Source organism: Kogia breviceps, chromosome 2 (assembly GCF_026419965.1).
Source record: "Kogia breviceps isolate mKogBre1 chromosome 2, mKogBre1 haplotype 1, whole genome shotgun sequence".
NCBI lineage: Eukaryota > Metazoa > Chordata > Mammalia > Artiodactyla > Physeteridae > Kogia > Kogia breviceps.
This window is the reverse complement of record NC_081311.1, coordinates 9,417,567-9,435,452: the sequence shown is the minus strand read 5'-3', so window position 1 is coordinate 9,435,452 and position 17,886 is coordinate 9,417,567. Positions and strand designations below refer to the sequence as shown.

Here is a 17,886-nt window from a genome sequence, read left to right as displayed (position 1 = left end):
AATCCTATCTCTGCCACTTTGTAGCCCTGGGATCCTGGAAAGGTTACTGAATGACCCTGTGTAGCAATTCTAGGGAGACCACTTCTTTGGCCCCCGTCTCCTAGCACTTCTGAAAGGACACGTCCCTTACTTGCTCTGTGTGGTCCCGCCTCTGCCCTGTGGTGGTGGGTTTAGATGGGGCAGCCTCAGAGATCCATCACTGTTTTGTGATTCAGGGGTGCCAGGAGGGGTTGTTTAAGCACAGAAAACATGAAGTGTCTCTGTGTAGGATTCAGAGAGAGAATGCAGGGGGGCTCATGTTGTGGCTGCCTTTCTTGTGGTGGGTCTGCCCTTGGGTGAGGCAGTGACCTTGGGGCCAAGGTCAAGAAGCCAGGGACAGACACCCAGCAGCTGCAAGGCCTTTAGCCTTTGCAAGAGTGGGTTCTACTGTCACTGTCGCTTTTAACTTCATTTAATTCCCACCCCCCAGTCCTGAAAGTCAAGGTCTAAGGTAATCCTCACTGTACCAGGGAGTAAGCTGAACCCTCAGCGTCCATTACTGACTTGGCCAAATCACACAGCTCTGAGAGGCAGGGTCAGCTGCAATCAGGTCCTAGATCTGTTGGAGGTTAGTAGCTCTTGGTTCTCTTGTGGATTGGATAATGTAGATGAAAGCCTCAAGTCTTTTTTTAGAGTCTCCTTTAATCTTATAAGCCAGGGATCTTAGTGCTTTTGTGCAGCTTCTCTTTATTGAGCCTACCCAAGAAGTCCTACTGTTTCCTCCCCTGCCACTCCCCACTAAACAACACAGGTGACTAAGAAGTGGTCCCTGGGCCTTGAGGAGCTTCCACTCAAGTACTAGGATGTGTGTTTTGGAAGAAGATTCAGATAAAATGTTATGGGGTTCAAAGGAGAAATCAGGGAAGGCTTCCCGGAGGAGGTAGCATTTGAATTGGCCCTTGAGAAACAGACTATGACAGGTGGAAAGAGAGAGGGGACGTGAACAACATGGGCACGGCCATAGAGGTGAGACAGCTCAGGGCAGACAAGAAATCCTCTGTTCTCACTGAACCGCTGTGTTCGCGAGATGCCGTGGAAGGAGGTAAGATTGATGAGGAAGATCAGGCCCAGGTGACGGAAGGCTTTGACTGTCAGGCTGAAGGTTTGGCCTTATTTTTTTTTCTCGGTGGGCAGAGGGGAGACACAGAAGGTTTTGTATCAGGGATTGATTTGATCAGAGTCTCTTGCACTAGGAAAATGAACCTATTTGGGTGTGCAAGAAGAGGGCTGAGGTTGGAGGGGTCCCTAGTAGTCTGAACCACCTGTAACCCATAAGACTTGTCCTCTTAGACAGTGGTCAGGCTGTTGATATCCAGCACATGGGCTCCCACGTGAAATTAAAACCATTCTGTGGTCACAGTTCCAACCTATTTTCACTTCTCTTACAGGAAAATAGTGGCCGAGTATGAGAAGACCATCGCCCAGATGATAGGTGGGTGTCCTCACTGGTGGGGGACTCAGGCCCGCCCTGAGATTTCTGAACTATGGGGAGGGCTTTGAAGGTAGAGACTCAGAGTGTGTTCCTCTCAGGCTCCTCTTAGAGCATGAAGCCCTTTAGGGAGGGACCAGAGCATCCCAGAATGTGGCTCTGCCCCAGATCAGTGAGTCTGGGGACCCCCTGGGAACACCTGCCAGCATGTGTGTCCCTTGGCATGAATTATTCATGCCTGTGGGAAGCCATGGCTGTCACTTCAATGGCCACCATGTGACCCAGCCAGGATGGCCCACCTCATGGGGAAGGAGATTACTAGGATATTTGGGTGATTTTTGTTGTTGTTGTTCATGGGAGAGAATCAGATCTCTGTAATCAAATCTCTAAACCCTAATTTAGTTTAGACACAAGTGAAAAAATACCCAACTCGGCCTTTACACAGAGGTCTAGAACAAGGACAGTAGGACACGTGGCAGTCCAGCTGCCTGTCCCTGTTAACGGGTCACAGCACTATTTCTCACTGAGTTTGGACACTGCCTCAGAATCCATCTTAACACAGCATCCCTGGCAGCCAGTACCGACAGACTACTTCGACCTGCAATAAAAGAAGGCCTCATGTTACAAGTTATACACGCCTGGCTCTTTTTTTTTTTTTTTTTTTAAAGAAAAAGTGAGAAAAGGCCTTGCAGAAGTTCCAAGCCCAAGTCTTTTCACTGATGATCATCATTCAAAAATGCTGTTATAACTCTGGGTGCGAGGTGTGGGATTTTTGTTTATTTATTTGCTTAGGTCCATGATAGCAGTTTTTCTAAAAAACCTTTTATTGGGCTTCCCTGGTGGCGCAGTGGTTGAGAGTCCGCCTGCCGAGGCAGGGGACGCGGGTTTGTGCCCCGGTCTGGGAGGATCCCATGTGCCACGGAGCGGCTGGGCCCGTGAGCCATGGCCGCTGAGCCTGCGCGTCCGGAGCCAGTGCTCTGCCACGGGAGAGGCCACGGCAGTGAGAGGCCCACGTACCGCAAAAAAAAAAAACAACAAAAACCTTTTACTCCAAAGGACATAAGCTCACTGCAAACCACAGCTTGATGCTGTTTTAGCAGGTGACCCCTCGTCCTCCCAAACGTTTGGATATGTCACACCACACCTCTAGCTTTTGCCCTAAGATAAATATGACCACAGCCTTGGGAACAGTGAAGAAGCTTCCAACTGAGTGCTTTCCATTCAAAAAAGCTTTAATTTTGGTTTATTATAATAAAGACCATTTCTCCCAGAGCTCAAGGGGAAGCCCATTGGGGTCTTTTTAAGGATCAGCCTCATGGTGTATGCTTTCTATCAAATGAAACCTCTTTGTATAACATATAGATACATATGGATGAGATAAAAACAAACAAAAAACCCTTGGAACTGAAACTGCTGCTGAAAATGGTCAGAAGGAAGGATTTATGTCTTCCAATACACATGGTTTGGCAACCTTTCCGCGTCCTGGAGTCTTGGGACGTGAAAACATCACTCAAACCTACATGGCTCATCTGAAAATATCCATCTGCATCTCAGAGTCATACGTTTTTATTTTTTACTTTTGATGATGACGTTTAAGCCATTGTTGAAGAGGACATGAGCCTTTGCCCTGACAGCAGGCTGCCCAGAGCGACCAGATGTTCTGGCTCAGCTGGCAGTTTGATAGAAGCAGACGTGCCCTCTTGAAAACTGACAGAGTCAGAGTCTCTAGTTGACATAGTGGCCTGTCCTTGTGGTGACAGAAAGAGGATTGGACTTCGATGCTTTCCGCGCTGCAGGTGACAGTAGTTAGAACAGTGTTTTCAACTCAGACACAGTCTGAGCAGCATGTGGCACCCTGACTCCAGGGATCAAGGCCATGCATGCCACCCCCCTATCCCCACTCCCTCCAGGAGACCTGGTGTGTTTGGCCTGAGAGCCCCTCTCTTCAAGAGCTGTGACACTGCCCCTCTGAGCATTTTCCTGTTTTGGGGGTGTTTGAGCGCTCTCCGGGTGGCTCCGCGAGACCCCCTCCCCAGCGTCCCTGGCTGGAAGCAGTGCTGTCACTTGGGGTGGCACCTCATGGTGTGTCTGTTCCTCATCGCCCCCTCCCCATCCTCACTTCCTGTCCCGTTCATCACCCACCTTCCCAGAGCTGCTCTCATCCGAGAGGTGGCATGTCTGGGGGTGTCTCTCATCCGTCAGTCACTAGCAGGTCGCCGATGAGGGCCACTGTCGATTTCAGGGTCCTCGTGTCCTTGCCAAGGATGGCGTGGGGCTGCGGCCTGGCTGGGACTCACTGTAGCTCTGGGCGGGACCTGCCTTCTCTTGAGGCAGGAAACACACCCATATGTCTCATCTGGATCCCGTATTTTTCGTCTCATTTCCGCTCACCCACCCACCATTCCTCATGGAAAGGGAAACTCGGGCCCAGAGAGCAGAGCTTGCAGTTCAGGGCCCAGAGGGAATGTAGTAGCATTTTGAAGTTAAAGCCAGCTTCTACCCAACTTCCACTAGCCTTGACTCCAGCCAGGCTCCCTGACCTCTGTTTAACCTTCACAAATGCTCCATGTCCATGTGACATCTGTCCTGCCATCACTGTCCATTCTCACCATATGTTACTATAAGAGAATATGTTGCATTAAGTTCAAATATTGACTATTGAGAACAAAAAGGGTCTTCGGTGCTTTCTGCGTTCCAGGTTGTTGCGACTGATTTTTTTTTTCTTCCTGCTTTCCTAACAACTGCCCTGATTATCTGTTTTGCTTCCATTTTCCATTGCTTCTTGCCCTTTGCTTGCAAAACAAACAGGCAAGCCTGGTAAGTAAATGCTTTTTCACCTAATTTGACACCCGCCCATTGCAACCCTTATTTGTTTGTTTGTTTTTCTATTTTTGTTACTTTTGCTTTTGTGTTTTGGCTGCATTCCCCACATGGTTTAATAGTGTTTCGCCTGAAAAAGCCAGAAAAAGCCAGAAAATCTCCAGGGCCATTGTTTTATTGTTGTGTCTAGATCATCTTGGGTTTTGAGCTGATTTCCTGCTTTGAAGCACCTAGCAGCATTTGTAAGTTAAAAAAGAAAAAAAAAAAAAAAAAAGATGTGTGAAGCATTCTCTCCTCCTCCGTCTCCCCCGGGAACAGGGAAATTCTATTTTTACAAGGGTTATGGGGGGAGGAAAGGAAGCCTGAGGCGGCCTAATCTCAGATCCAGGAAATCAGATGGACTCCGTTTGATAAATGGCTCCTTTACCAAGCCAAGTGAAATGTATACATGGCATAAAACCAGCCCAGAATGTGCATTGTACTGCTTGCTGAGAACTAAGGAAGCAGCTAAAATTCAAAGAATAAAAACAAGCATTTGGTTACTGGTGGAACTTTGTAAGGCCCTTTCTTTTAGGAGTCTAGATGTAGCAAACAGATTGCTGGCAGTTCTGTTCTTGCTGTATGTTAAAAAGCTCCCCCTTGGTGGGTCACTGCCACTTGACATCATACCAGTTCGGGGGAGGCAGTGATGCTGCTGATAACGGGTCACTGATAACTGGGTTCTTACTATGTGTCGAGGGCTTTATATTTAATCTTCTTCCAAATGCCGTAAGATAAATACTATGACCCCCTGTTTCAGGTGTGGAGGGCGGAGCTGAAAAACTCTGCCCAAAGTCACACAGCTGGGAGGTATCAGAGCCAGGTCTGGAATGTGGGCTCTCCGACTCTGGCTCCTGGGTCTTCACCTCTGCCTTGGTAGCGGGATATCTGAGAGGCAGGGTGGGAGGACCTCGGGCATCTTCTGGGCCCGGGGTTCTCCAAACGTGGTCCCTGGACCAGCTGTCTCAGCATCGCTGGGGACCTTGTCACAGATGCAGATCCTCGGCCCTACCCCAGACTGACTGAATCAGACCCCGCTGGGTGGGCACAGCCATCGGTGTGTGAACAAGCCCCCCACTGATCAGGATACACGCTCACCTGTGAGAAGCCCCTCATTTTGGAACTGAGGCCCTGGGACCTCGAGGGAGGACTTACGAGCAAGTTTATGGTCAGGGCTGGAGCCGAAACCAGGATGTGGCCCCCCCTGTTCTGTGCTCTTGCCTCCTCCTCACACCCGAGAACATGCCTGATGTCAGGATACAGAAAGATGCCCGTCTATCGGGAATCTAAGGGAAAAGAACCCAAAGCAACATCTCCCCCGCTTTTAAGGGAGCTACATCCTTCCAGGTCCATTCCTAAGAGGCTCACGTGGAGATGCAGTTATGAGCACAGCCTTGGGTTTGGATCTGGATCTGCTGCGTCCTCAGTGAACAGCTTCTCCTGTCGGAGGGATACTAGACATCTGCCGCAAGGCTGTGCTCGTTCATTCACTGCCCGGCTGCACAGCGTGTATGGAGGGGTCCTGTGAGTCAGGCGCTGTCCTAGTTCTGGGACAGAGCAACGGACAAAGCAGACCCAGGACCCTGCTCCCGGGGCGTGTGCCTTCTACACACACTCACGTGCACACCCACACGTCTGATTTCACAATGGGGAGGGGCCACCGCTGGGCCACTCAGAGGAGGCGTTTCCCACACGGGCTCAGGGACGGCGCGTCTGAGCGAGGCGGGAAGCTCCGGGCTGGCGTTCCCAGCGGAGGCGCAGCAGTGCGGAGAGCAGAGCGTGTGGGGCAGGGCTTTGGATTTTATTCCGGGGCAGATGGAAGCCCCCGGGGTGGGGTGACCCGGTTTGGACTTCTGGAAGCTCAGCCTGGCTGCCGGGTGCTGGCTTAGGAGCATTGGATCAAGATAACAGGCGGTCCGGCGCCCGACACGTGCAAGAGCCCTGTACACACTGGCCGCTGCTCTTACCATGGCTGTGTCATCATTTACAGCTGCTGTCCATCCTGCGGCCCAGGCACCCCTCCCCGCTGACCTGGGGCCGAGGAAGGACAGGAGCTCGGAGTGGGGCTTCCCCTCACCCCCTCCACTCTCTGCTGTCAGCAAAGTTCCAGACAGTTCAGAGCAAGTTCCCTGGCCGCCCAGACCGATGATGGATTGACATACAAAGCATAGAGAGCGCTGTGCGGTCGAGGGACTTTCCTATAGAGCGGCCAGAGAAAGCCTTTCCCGTCCATATGAGGGGTTTTCAAGGGGTTCCAGGCATATTGGCTTGCAGTGGGCAGAAAGCAGTCCCTTTCACCAGGATCAGCCACTCTGAACTGGGCCAGAGTTTAATTCTTTTGTGCATAACTGAGAAACTCACTTTGACAGAAATAACTCCCTTTTCCTGGGAGTTAAGACACTTGCTGTATCAAAGGAAATGTCCATTTTTGCGTGGAGCAGAACTTCAGGGCCATGGTTATGTGGGCTTTGGGTTCATGGGTTGTTTTAAGGACGAAGAAACCTTTTTCCTTTTCCAGTGACCATCTCTTTAGTTTAATAACACTGAAGAAGGGAGATTGCCTCCCTCACAGCTCCATCTACGGCACCTTTTAATCGGGACCAACACAAAATTCAATAGTGATGTTTTCTTTTTTACCTTATGGATCGGTCTGTGTGCTGTGGACAATCAAATAGAATCGCCAGGGTCTCCAAGGTAGATATTTCGGAGGTTGCATTGATCAGGTTAAAGAATGCTGGTTCATTTCCATCCCATCTCACGTTGCCCAGGCCCAGGTCTGGGACGCTGGGGCCATGGATTTTGTTCCTTTAGAGCTGGATGGGCTCGGGGGAGTGGGTCTGTCTCAACCAAAAGCCAAGGTCTGAGATTGCCCGCTAGTCAGGCTGAGTTGCAGCTGAGGCCCCAGCCTGCCCCTGAGACCGGGTCCGGAGCCCACGGGCCCCATCGTCGTGTTCCTGTGTCTCCTGCCAGAGGATGAACAGAGAGAGAAGTCGGTCTCCCACCAGACGGTCCAGCAGCTGGTCCTGGAGAAGGAGCAAGCCCTGGCCGACCTGAACTCGGTGGAGAAATCTCTGGCCGATCTCTTCAGGAGATACGAGAAGATGAAGGAGGTCCTGGAGGGCTTCCGCAAGGTGTGCTGAGGTTCGCGGGTGGCGCGGGAGGGACGCGTGTGGTGGCGGAGGTGGAGCAGGCCGGGAGGATTGCGGGGCGCTCGGGAAGGCCGTCCCTGCAGGCCGGGGCGCTCGGACTTGGCTGTCCGGGGTGACACCCGCATCCCAGAGCGCTTGGGGTTCCCAGCCCTCCTCGGCATTTCTTCTGTGGGCTCGACCCCTGTCCTCTGTCGAGTCAGAATGAAGAGGTGCTGAAGAAGTGTGCGCAGGAGTACCTGTCCCGAGTAAAGAAGGAAGAGCAGCGGTACCAGGCGCTGAAGGTCCACGCGGAGGAGAAGCTGGACAGGTGATGCCCCCGCCCCGGGTCTGCCCCCGAGTCCCGGGGCGGGCTGGGAGCTCCCGGCACCCCTGCCGTTGGCTTGGGCAGGGTGGTCAATCCAGCTGTGTTTTTCAATGCAGTTCAAGATAAGAGCGCACTCTCCATTCGCATCCATTTTGATAAATAAGGGGTGCGTGTTGTAATTTCCAGGGTACCCGCTGGAAGCACCCCGGCATCACGGGCATGGGGGCTCTCACGGGCTCCTGTGCTCCAGCCCCCGTTAGAAAGAGCTGGAGCCAGGTGGTTGGGTTCCCCCTGCCCAGATTTGGGAGGAGGAAAGCGGGAGGCACCTACGAGGAAGGGTGATCATTTCTGAACCCCACCCCCGCCCCGTTCCTGCAGGGCCAACGCTGAGATCGCACAGGTCCGGGGCAAGGCCCAGCAGGAGCAGGCTGCGTACCAGGCAAGCCTGCGGAAGGAGCAGCTTCGAGTGGACGCTCTGGAAAGAACGCTGGAGCAGAAGGTAACAGGCCCCGGGCGGGCTGGGCTGGCCAGACACTGAGACACACAGAGGCTAGGCTCCCCTGCTAGGCGGCTCCGGGACCGCCCGCGTGCCAGGCACGCCCGGGTCAAGTCCGTGCTTCAAGAGCACGGCCTCGCTCTCCCTCTGGAAGATCCAGGTTAACGCAGCCCTGAGGCTGGCCTCTTCTCTGCCCCTCTGGGAATTGCCATTTTTCATTCCTTTTCAGCACTCATTCGTCAGATGTTTGCTCGGCACTTGCGGTGTGCCAGGCATAGTCCTTTAATCCCTGCATCCAGCGAGCTTACTAGTAAGTGGATGGTACCCACCAGGCAACGCCGTGGGCAGAGACAAGCGGCTGCTGCAGAGCACGGGCAGCGTCAGGGTCAGAAGGGCCCCCAGGCATCCTCTCATTTTCGCGGATGGCGGGGTCCTCCCGAGTCCCTCAGCTTGTCCCCGGGTTTCCCGATTTCCAATCAAGTGCCTGGACCACCTTGAACACGGTGTCCCCGGGTGTCCAGATGAGAAGCCCCTTCCACCCAGGGGTGCTGTGAATCTGATGGAGTGAGTGTGTGCCAGGCAGGCCTCCTCCCTGGGTGTGTTTGCAGACAGGCACCCCCATTCTGGTTGATTTACTGAGGCTTGGGATACCCCAGGATGGGGTCATCAAGAGGACCCAGTGGCCGGGGGTAGCAGCACTTCACGTGCATTGGGGTCTTGATGGGCGGTGGTGAGGATACTTTATAGTCAGGTAGCAGCAGGAGCCCAGGGTGTCTCCCAGATGGCCTCTGCTCCCCTAGAAGCACCCATCCAGGTTCCAGCATGGCTGGCTGGGGTCCCCAGGGGTTCTGGGCCAAGCAGTGCTAACCTCTGCCGTGGGCAGCTACCACCTCTCACGTCACCTGCATGGTGTCAGGGAAAGAGCCCGGGACTCAGGAGATTCAGATCCCTGCCCCTCCCTGCCATCCACGCTGACTCTCAGCAGGCCTGGCACTTCACCTTGGGTTCTAGGTTCATAATGTTGGAGGACTACACCGGTAGATCTTGAAAGTTTGCGATTGTTCCCTCTTATTTCCATCAGGGTACGATGGTGTTTATATTGCATCCCGATGTTAGCTAAATCAATAGAGCTAAAACCCGGGTCAAGGAGAGGTGCTTTTCAAGGCACCGGGCCTGTTCAGGTGTTTACAGTCACAAAGTGAAGGTGATTGATGCTAGGTTTTCTGGCAAGCTAAAAGACAAGGAGAAAGCCAGTTGGATTTGCACTGTTTTGGAGAACAGAAAAAATACAAATGTATCTGCAGACATAGTTTTGTCTTCAACTAAGACTCGGGAAGAAGGGGTTAAGCACGTGAGTTCTTCGCTAAATGGCTCTCGGGTGACGGCGTTGGGACTTGATAAAGCGAGCCGGGACTTTTGCCCAGTGCGCTGAGCTCCGTCACGGGGCAGTTTCCTGGGCGGTGGGCTGATGGTGCCAGGATAGAGCTTGGGGAACCTCCCAGAACTGATAGCTAGTGGGTCTGCTAGTGCCTCTCAGCATGCCTAATACATAAAATAGCCGAGCTCTATAGGAGCCAGGCCGACCTGAATTTGCATTCCACGTTTGCTACGTCTGACCAGCTGTGTGACCTTAGGCACAATGCTTAACCTCTCTGAGCCTCAGTTTCCTCACTGAAAAGTGGGGGGATAATAATGGCTACCTTTAAAGGACTGCGATGAGCACAGAGCGCGACCGCAGGGCCTGGGCTGGGTTTGCATGGTGACCGGCACGTGGTAAGCGCTCCAATAAGATGAAAAATCACCGTTAGCAGCCCCGGCAGTGGCAGTAGTGGTGATAATAGTAATTTCAGGATTAGTGGCTGGTCCTGCAGCCCATGCAGAGCCCCATCTTCCAACCGGCATTTCAGTGCCTCAGGGAGCCAAAAACTCTAGACGGGCCAAGGCCAAGGGGATGTTCCAGGTGGGGCTCTCTCCCGGTGGCACCGGTGGCAGGGCTGCAGCCAGGACCGAACCTCTCCCCTGCTAAGGAGGGCTGATTCCTCCCAGGCACCGGCTCAGTGATGAGTGACACCCAGAGCCCAGCCCGGACACAGGGCACGGGGCTCCGGGCTGGAATGTGTCTTAGGCCCCAGCGTTTCCGGGGAAGGGCCTCAGTACAGCCTCAGGGCACGGGCTTGTGATTGACTTGCCTTCCACGGGGACCTCGAGGAAAAGCTTGGCCGCACAGTGTTCTGGGGACACCGGAAAGATCTCGCCCCCTTGGAGAGGACCCTTCATGATTGGCTGCGGAGCCACAGATCAGCATCGGGCTCGACATTTAGTCCATCTGAGAGCAGAGCCACTGCTGTCCAGATGGAGGCGTCGCCCCGTTGGATCCCCGTCCCTGGAGAATGGACAGTGTTGTCAGATCACTGGTGCGAGGTGAACACGTAGTTGACTCCTCTTGAGGGGGCTTCCGAGGACGGGTAAGGGGTGCCTTGAGGAACCCCTGAAGATGTCTTGCCTCTGCCCTCACCTCTCTCCTTGGGCCCTGTATCCACAGCACCTCCTCACCTGGCATCCTCTGAATAATGCTAGGGATCCCATCCAGGTAGAACTGCTTATCCCCTCTGGCGGCATTTCTCAAAAAAAAAGCCACCATCCTTCTGTGCCCACATCCATGGAGGCAAATAAACAGAAGAGAACCAATACTAGTTAAGCCTTTACTGTGTGCTGGTCACTGTGCAGGGAACTTTATATTTCTTACTTCATTTAATTCTGAGAGAGACGGATGTTATTAACCGCACATTTGAGATACGGAAAATCGAGGCTCAGAGAGGTTGTGTAACTTGCCCAAGGTCACACAGCTAGAGCTGGGATGTGCAGATTGTTTGGCTCCAGGTCATTTCTTTTGCTGCTTTAGAAAAATTCAGGGCGACCAGGTGGCCCAGAGGACCCCTTCCCCTTAAAAAGCCCAGTGACCATTCTGATTGACTTGATTCCAAACAACCAGGAGATTTCATCAACCTCTTTTTTGTGTCTTCATTTGCAGAATAAAGAGATAGAAGAACTCACCAAGATTTGTGATGAACTGATTGCCAAAATGGGGAAAAGCTAACTTTGAACCAAATGTTTGGACTTTGACCATTGCGTGCAATATGACCGTCAGCACACTGCTGTCCCTCTGGTTACGTGGACAGGTTCTGTTTTCACTTTTTCGTATGCACTACTGTATTTCCTTTCTAAATAAAGTTGATTTGATTATATGCAGTACTAAGGAGACTATCAGAATTTCTTGCTATTTGTTTGCATTTTCCTAGTATAATTCATAGCAAGTTGACCTCAGAGTTCCTGTATCAGGGAGATTGATTCTCTAATAAAAGACAAATCGCTGACCTTGGCCTTGCCCTTTGTACATGAGTTTCCAGGGTGAGCGGCTTTTGGATTTAATATGATCATGTACAGCTTGCAAAGGGACTCTTGCCTTAAGGAGTGTAAACTTGATCTGCATTTGCTGATTTGTTTAAAGAAAAAAAAAGAAAATGCATGTTTCAAATAAAATTCTCTATTGTAAATAAATTTTTTTCTTTGGATCTTGGCAATAAGTGTGGCTGTGATTTATCTTCTGGGAAAGGTTGGGTCTTTTCTCACCTTTGTTAAATCATATCAGATTTGGCCTTTCACTCTTCTCTGTCTGGGCTCATTTTTTTGTCCCCAGATTTAAATAACATTTCCTTTGTTATCGTGGCTGTGTTTGTAAGATGAAGCAATTGAGAAATATTGACTTGCTACTTAAATAATTGAGTGTGTTGAATTAGCTTAGATTTTGTTTTTACAAATTCTCTTGGACTTTAGGGGGGCAAAATCTACTTCCCTTTATTGGCTCAAAGAGGTAGCAGGCTGTCACTCTTCCTGTTCGGTGCAGATCAACCCTGAAATGTTGTCCATTCGTCTCCAAAGGAATAGGAAATGGTGGCAATTCACAGTGGATGACAGGTAATTAAGCCACTTTGGAGGTTAAGGATATGTCTCCCTTAGATTCCCTGACTGCTCCTAACTTTCCCAGGGACCCCAGCTTGAAGGGTGGGTGTATAAGGGCAGTGAAGGGGTAGGGGAGGTGTCCCGGTTTCCTCGTATGGCCGTAACAAGTCACCACAAACTTCGCAGCTTAAACAACAGAAATGTATCCCCTTGTAGTTCTGGAGGCCAGAAGTCCCAAATCAAAGTGTAGGTGGGGTTTGTTCCCTCTGGAGGCTCTGAGAGTCTGTTCCACGCCTCCCCCGGCACCTGGCCATGGCCGGCAATCCTTGATGTTCCTTGGCTTGTAGCTGCATCATGTCAACCTCTGTCTCCGTCTCCACGTGGGCTTCTCTTCTTCTGTCTCACACCTGCCTCTCCGTTCTCATATAAGGACACCACTCTTTGGTTTTAGTGCTCATGCTGTATCCAAGATGAGCTCATCTCAAGATTCTCAGTTACAACTGCAAATACCCTATTTCCAAATAAGGTCACGTTCACAGGTGGTGGGATGTGGATGTATCTTTTGGGGAGGACACCTGTGGTGTGGGGTATTGGCTTGGAAAGCAGCCCCAAGCGCCTGATGGCCCTGGGCTTGAATGTCCCTCTCCTGCCCGGCCACAGTGGCTGAGGGATGCTCCCCTCCCGCAGGCCCACCCCACCGCTAGCAGGGCAGGCCCTGTGCAGCCCCAGCTGTGGGGCAACGGGGAGGGGTGGGAGGGTCTCTTCTATAACGTACAAGGTAGATGAAGCTCAGCTGTACCACGCAGCCCAAGGAGAGAAAGACACAGCCTGCCTTTCTGGGAGAGAATACCTGCCTCTCATCCTGCTGTCACCCTCACTGGACGCTGGACGGGGACCCTAACCAGGGCAGGGCTGTGTCTCCCGCCACTGCCCAGCAGCCTCTGCTTGGTCCAGCCTCCGGGTTCACCTCCCAGGGCTCAGCCGCGGCCCCCTGCCCCCCTTGCTTGCTCATCCAGACCCAAACCCCCTTCCACCCCGCCCCCAGATTCTGACCTCGGTTACCTTCTCATTCCTATCGCTCGAAAGCTTTAACTTTTTTTATTAAGTAAAACATTTCCATCGCTAAAAATCTAGAAGTGCAGGTAAGAAAAAACCCTCATAATCCCCAAACCAAGAAATGCTATTAATGTTTTTTAAAATTAATTTATTTTTGGCTGCGTTGGGTCTTTGTTGCTGCGTGCGGCCTTTCTCTAGTTGCGGTGAGCGGGGGCTACTCTTCGTTGCGGTGCACAGGCCTCCCGTGGCAGTGGCTTCTCCCGTTGTGGATCACGGGCTCTAGGCGCGCGGGCTTCAATCGTAGCACGCCGGCTCAGTAGTTGTGGCTCGCGGGCTCTAGAGCGCAGCCTCAGAGGTTGTGGCTCACGGGCTTAGTTGCTCTGCGGCATGTGGGATCTTCCCAGACCAGGGCTCGAACCCGTGTCCCCTGCGTTGGCAGGTGGATTCTTAACCACTGCACCACCAGGGAAGCCCTATGAATGTTTTTATGCTTATATTTCTATGCCTTTTCCCCTCAGTGTATGAAAGACTTATTTTTATGAAAGTGGATTATTTGGAGTTATGTGGTGTCACACCGACACAGCCATCTGCAGGGCCCCTGCATAACGTTTTGTAAACCTTTTTTTCACCTAATACTATAATGTGGCTATCACGCTATGGTAACTCTTATATAAATAAATAGAGCCGTTTGTCATCATTTTGAATGGCTCCATCCATGTCTTCCGTGGAACCAAAATGTATTTAACCAACTGCCCACTAATGGACATTTATATCATGTCCAATGTTTTGCTATCATTATGTGCACAGCTGCAGTGAGTTTCTTTATGCACATATGTTTATGAATGTGAGTCTTTCCTTAGGTTAAATTCCTAAAGTGGATAACCTGGGTGAATGTTGTTACTGTCCTCCAGCCAAAGGCCACCATGAACACAACAGCGGTTGAACAAGTCGAGTTTATTGCTAGTTGCAGTGAGGGAGGGTGCCCGCCAGGGGGAGCTGTGGGGCATCTCAGTAAGTGGGTCTTAGGAGGCCTGTAGATACACAGCATAGGATTTGGACTTGGGTCAGGTGAGTCTGGGGAAGGCTTACGGAAGCAGGCTTTGCTCCGTATTGGAGGTGACAGGCCCAGAGTGAGGGATGCCCGGCTCCCGGAGCAGCTCCTTTCACGTAAGGAGCTGCTTGGCCCTGGCGGGATGCTGAGCTTTCTCAGCAAAGCCGCTGTGCTTTCCAGGACGTTCCACGTGAAAAATTGAGCCGGACAGGCGGTGTTCCGAGGGGGGCGGGGTGGAGACGTGCGCATGCGCAGGGCATGTGGGCGGGAGGAAGGACGTTTACACGTGAGCACCCGCGGCGGCTCCCTTGGGGTCAGTGCTCTCTAGCGCATTTTATCCTTGAAATGTTCTGGTGAATGGGAACTATTTTTTTTTTTTGTGGTACGCGGGCCTCTCACTGTTGTGGCCTCTCTCGTTGCGGAGCACAGGCTCCGGACGCGCAGGTGCAGCGGCCATGGCTCACGGGCCCAGCCGCTCTGCGGCATGTGGGATCCTCCCGGACCGGGGCACGAACCCGTGTCCCCTGCATCGGCAGGCGGATTCTCAACCACTGCGCCACCAGGGAAGCCCGGAACTATTTTTATTTCCATTTTACAAGAGGGAAACAGAGGCTCAGAGAGGTTAACCCCAGGGACTTGGCTGAAATCACTCAGCCAGGAGATTGGATCCTGGTTTCTTCAGTGACTGCAAGGTCCTTTGCTTTCCCCAGGCGAACAGATTCCTTCCCAAGGAGGTCGGAGCGGAAAGTGGTGGGGAGAGAAGGCACAGGGGAGGGAATGCGCGAGGGAATGCCTGCCGTGGTTCTCAGGTACGTTCTTTAATTCATCTGACTGGTGTCTCTGCCTTGAGTCTGGGCTGGCCTCACTATTGTTTTTACGGACTATGAAAACCCTACTCTTTGTTCAGTGGATGGGAAGGGCGGTGGGGCTGCCCCAGGTGTGCTCTGTTAGGCTGTCGCGAGTGGCTTTGCTCTCCCTGGCCTTTGTGTGTTTCCCTCTGCAGTCGGTGGACCCGTGGCACCTCCCCAGGCTGCTGGCCAGGCTTCTGGGTTCCCTGGAACAGCAACGGCAGAATCTGGAGAATTCACAAGTTTTTCTTTTGAGTTTATTAGGAGCTGGGAAAAGCAGCCTGGAGATCAAAAGTGGTAGGACTAGACAAAACCCAGACTCCTCGGCCCCTCCAAGCCCCGGGAGATCTGTTCCCTTCTCCCCTTCTGGCCTCCTGTCCCGGGTTCCCTTCCTATCTTGCAATCAGACTGCATGGGCATTCTTCACTCCAGCCCAGCATATGCTGTTCCCTCCACCTGGGACCCTCAGCCCTGGCCCATCATCGGATCTCTCAGCTAATTCATACCCTCTTGGCGCTCATCCTTGATGTCGCTTCCTACAAAGAACTCTCCCTGAAGCCCCAGGACTGGGTCGGTGTTTTAAAATGTAGGTTTTATTATAATTCAGGTAGGATGAGGCCAACAGATGAGGAGACCATTGCCACGGAAAACACAGTTTGTCACAGTTCCCAAGGGGAGGGGAGCAGGGCCACATAGGGAAGCACTCGGTAGGGTCCAGCAGGAGCCAGAGGGAGAAGGGGGAGAACGTGGGCAAGCGCCTTTATTGTGGTTCCCGAGGGAAGGAACAGGTGAGACAGGATAAGCAGGCTTAGGATTGGCTAGTTTGAATCATTTCAGCTGCCTCTGGGCATAGGGGCTTTCTGTAGCCATCTGGTACCTGGGCTGGTTAGGGCAGGGGAACAGCGGTCCTGAACGTCACAGGTGGTTGGGAGATGGGCTCCGGATTGGCCAGTTTGCATATGAAGGGCTCACCTGGAGACAAGTCCTTTACTCTGTGTAGGAATTGTCCAGTCCTGAGAGACACAGTCCGTCTAGGGTCAGCAAGGCCCCAAGATATCAAAGCATCAGAATAAGAGACAGGCTTCATACAGTCGGTTGCCCTGCCTATGAGTTCCTGCAACTCACTGTACGCTGTGAGCCTCACAGGGGCAGAGTTTAAACTGCCAAAAGTGAGGTGCTTGGGCACAAAAGATGATTTTTAAGCGCAGCTCATAAATGACTTTTAAAAAATAGTTACGTAGGGCTTCCCTGGTGGCGCAGTGGTTGAGAGTCCGCCTGGCGATGCAGGGGACACGGGTTCGTGCCCCCGTCCCGGGAAGATCCCACATGCCGCGGAGCGGCTGGGCCCATGAGCCATGGCCACCGAGCCTGCACGTCCGGAGCCTGTGCTCTGCAACGGGAGAGGCCACAGCAGTGAGAGGCCCGTGTACCGCAAAAACAAACAAACAAACAAAAAAAATAGTTACGTAGTTAATTTTAATGTATATTAGAAATCAACCGGTATACCAAATATGTTATTTCATCCATAAAATAAATTCACTTTAAAAACATTGTAACAAAAAAATTGTAAGTAAAAAAAGTAAGCCCGTTCTTAAAGAAAAATTTTGCGTAAACAACGTTGCAGGCCGTGTGAGGTCACGGAATTGCAGGGGTGGCCTCATCTGTCAGCTCGCCGCCACTGCACCCCAACACCCCGCACTAACTTGACCATCAGACTTCGTTGAAATGAGCAAATGAAGCAAAGCCCTGGGCCAGCACGTTGCCATCACCCCCTCCCAGTCCTGGCTGCACCAAGCAGAGGTCTTGGAAGAATAGGATCAGCAGTGGATGGAGCTGAGCAGTTGTTTTGCCTGAACTCCGTTTTGCAGATGAGAACACTGAAGTCCTGAGCCAGAGAAAGACTCTCTCAAGGTCACAAAGCAAAGGCAGCGGCCAGGGTCTGACCCGATCCAGCTCTCATTGCTTATCGCTGAGAACACCCCCTTGCCATATAGGACTCAACTCAAGGGCACGCGCCGTCCCTTGCTTCTCCTTGGTGAAGCCCCTGCCTGTCTTCCAGCTCGTGCACTGCCTCCCCCGGAGGCTTGGCCTGGAGCCAGGCTGCACAGACAGCCCCCCCATACCTTGGGAGCCAGCTTCCCCCCGATACCCACGGTGTCTCCCACTCTGCACACACACTGTGTCAGGGCCCTGGTTCTTTGAGAACCAGAGACTTTGGAGCAGGGGCCCCCAACCTCCAGGACCTAATGCCTGATGATCCGAGGTGGAGCGGACATCATAATAATAGAAATAAAGTGCACAATAAATATAATGCGCTTGAATCATCGCGAAGCCATGCCTCCCACCGCCCCACCCCCATCCGTGGAAAAATTGTCTTCCATGAAACCGGTCCCTGGTGCCTAAAAGGTTGGGGACTGCTGCTTTAGAGCCAACGCTCGGGCTCTAAGACCTTGATGCTCCAAACTGCCAGGCCCCACGGGCTCTGAGTCTACACCTTCCACCAAGGGAGGATAAGGTCATGTCCGGGGTCACACAGCTAATCAGTGCTAGAACCAGGGTCAAAATCAGGTGTTCTTTCCCCTGGACTCCACTGCCTCTCCCTATGGGTGACCACATGGAGTGGCTGAAATGGGCAGTCTGGGAAGGTAGTGAGCTCCTCATCCCTGGAGTGTTCAAGAAGAAGGTGGGCATTGCA

General features: G+C 52.4%; 2 protein-coding genes across 49 annotated transcripts in view; both read left to right on the top strand.

Annotated features, from left to right (window-relative positions):
* The window catches only part of TACC2 (transforming acidic coiled-coil containing protein 2), a 211,973-nt gene extending 200,445 nt beyond the window's left edge, over nucleotides 1-11,528 (top strand). For all 48 annotated transcript variants that reach the window (XM_067024456.1, XM_067024434.1, XM_067024460.1 and 45 more), the window contains 5 exons: nucleotides 1,428-1,471; nucleotides 7,298-7,458; nucleotides 7,677-7,783; nucleotides 8,159-8,279; nucleotides 11,308-11,528. In XM_067024456.1, the coding sequence (XP_066880557.1) occupies nucleotides 1,428-1,471; nucleotides 7,298-7,458; nucleotides 7,677-7,783; nucleotides 8,159-8,279; nucleotides 11,308-11,373 (499 nt within the window). In that variant the 3' untranslated portion in view covers nucleotides 11,374-11,528. The remainder of the gene's footprint in view (nucleotides 1-1,427; nucleotides 1,472-7,297; nucleotides 7,459-7,676; nucleotides 7,784-8,158; nucleotides 8,280-11,307) is intronic.
* Nucleotides 11,529-12,114: 586 nt separating this feature from the next.
* BTBD16 (BTB domain containing 16) overlaps nucleotides 12,115-17,886 on the top strand; it is a 61,290-nt gene continuing 55,518 nt past the window's right edge. The window contains exons 1-2 of the mRNA XM_059053026.2: nucleotides 12,115-12,251; nucleotides 15,054-15,152. The gene's annotated coding sequence lies outside the window, so the exon portion shown is untranslated. The remainder of the gene's footprint in view (nucleotides 12,252-15,053; nucleotides 15,153-17,886) is intronic.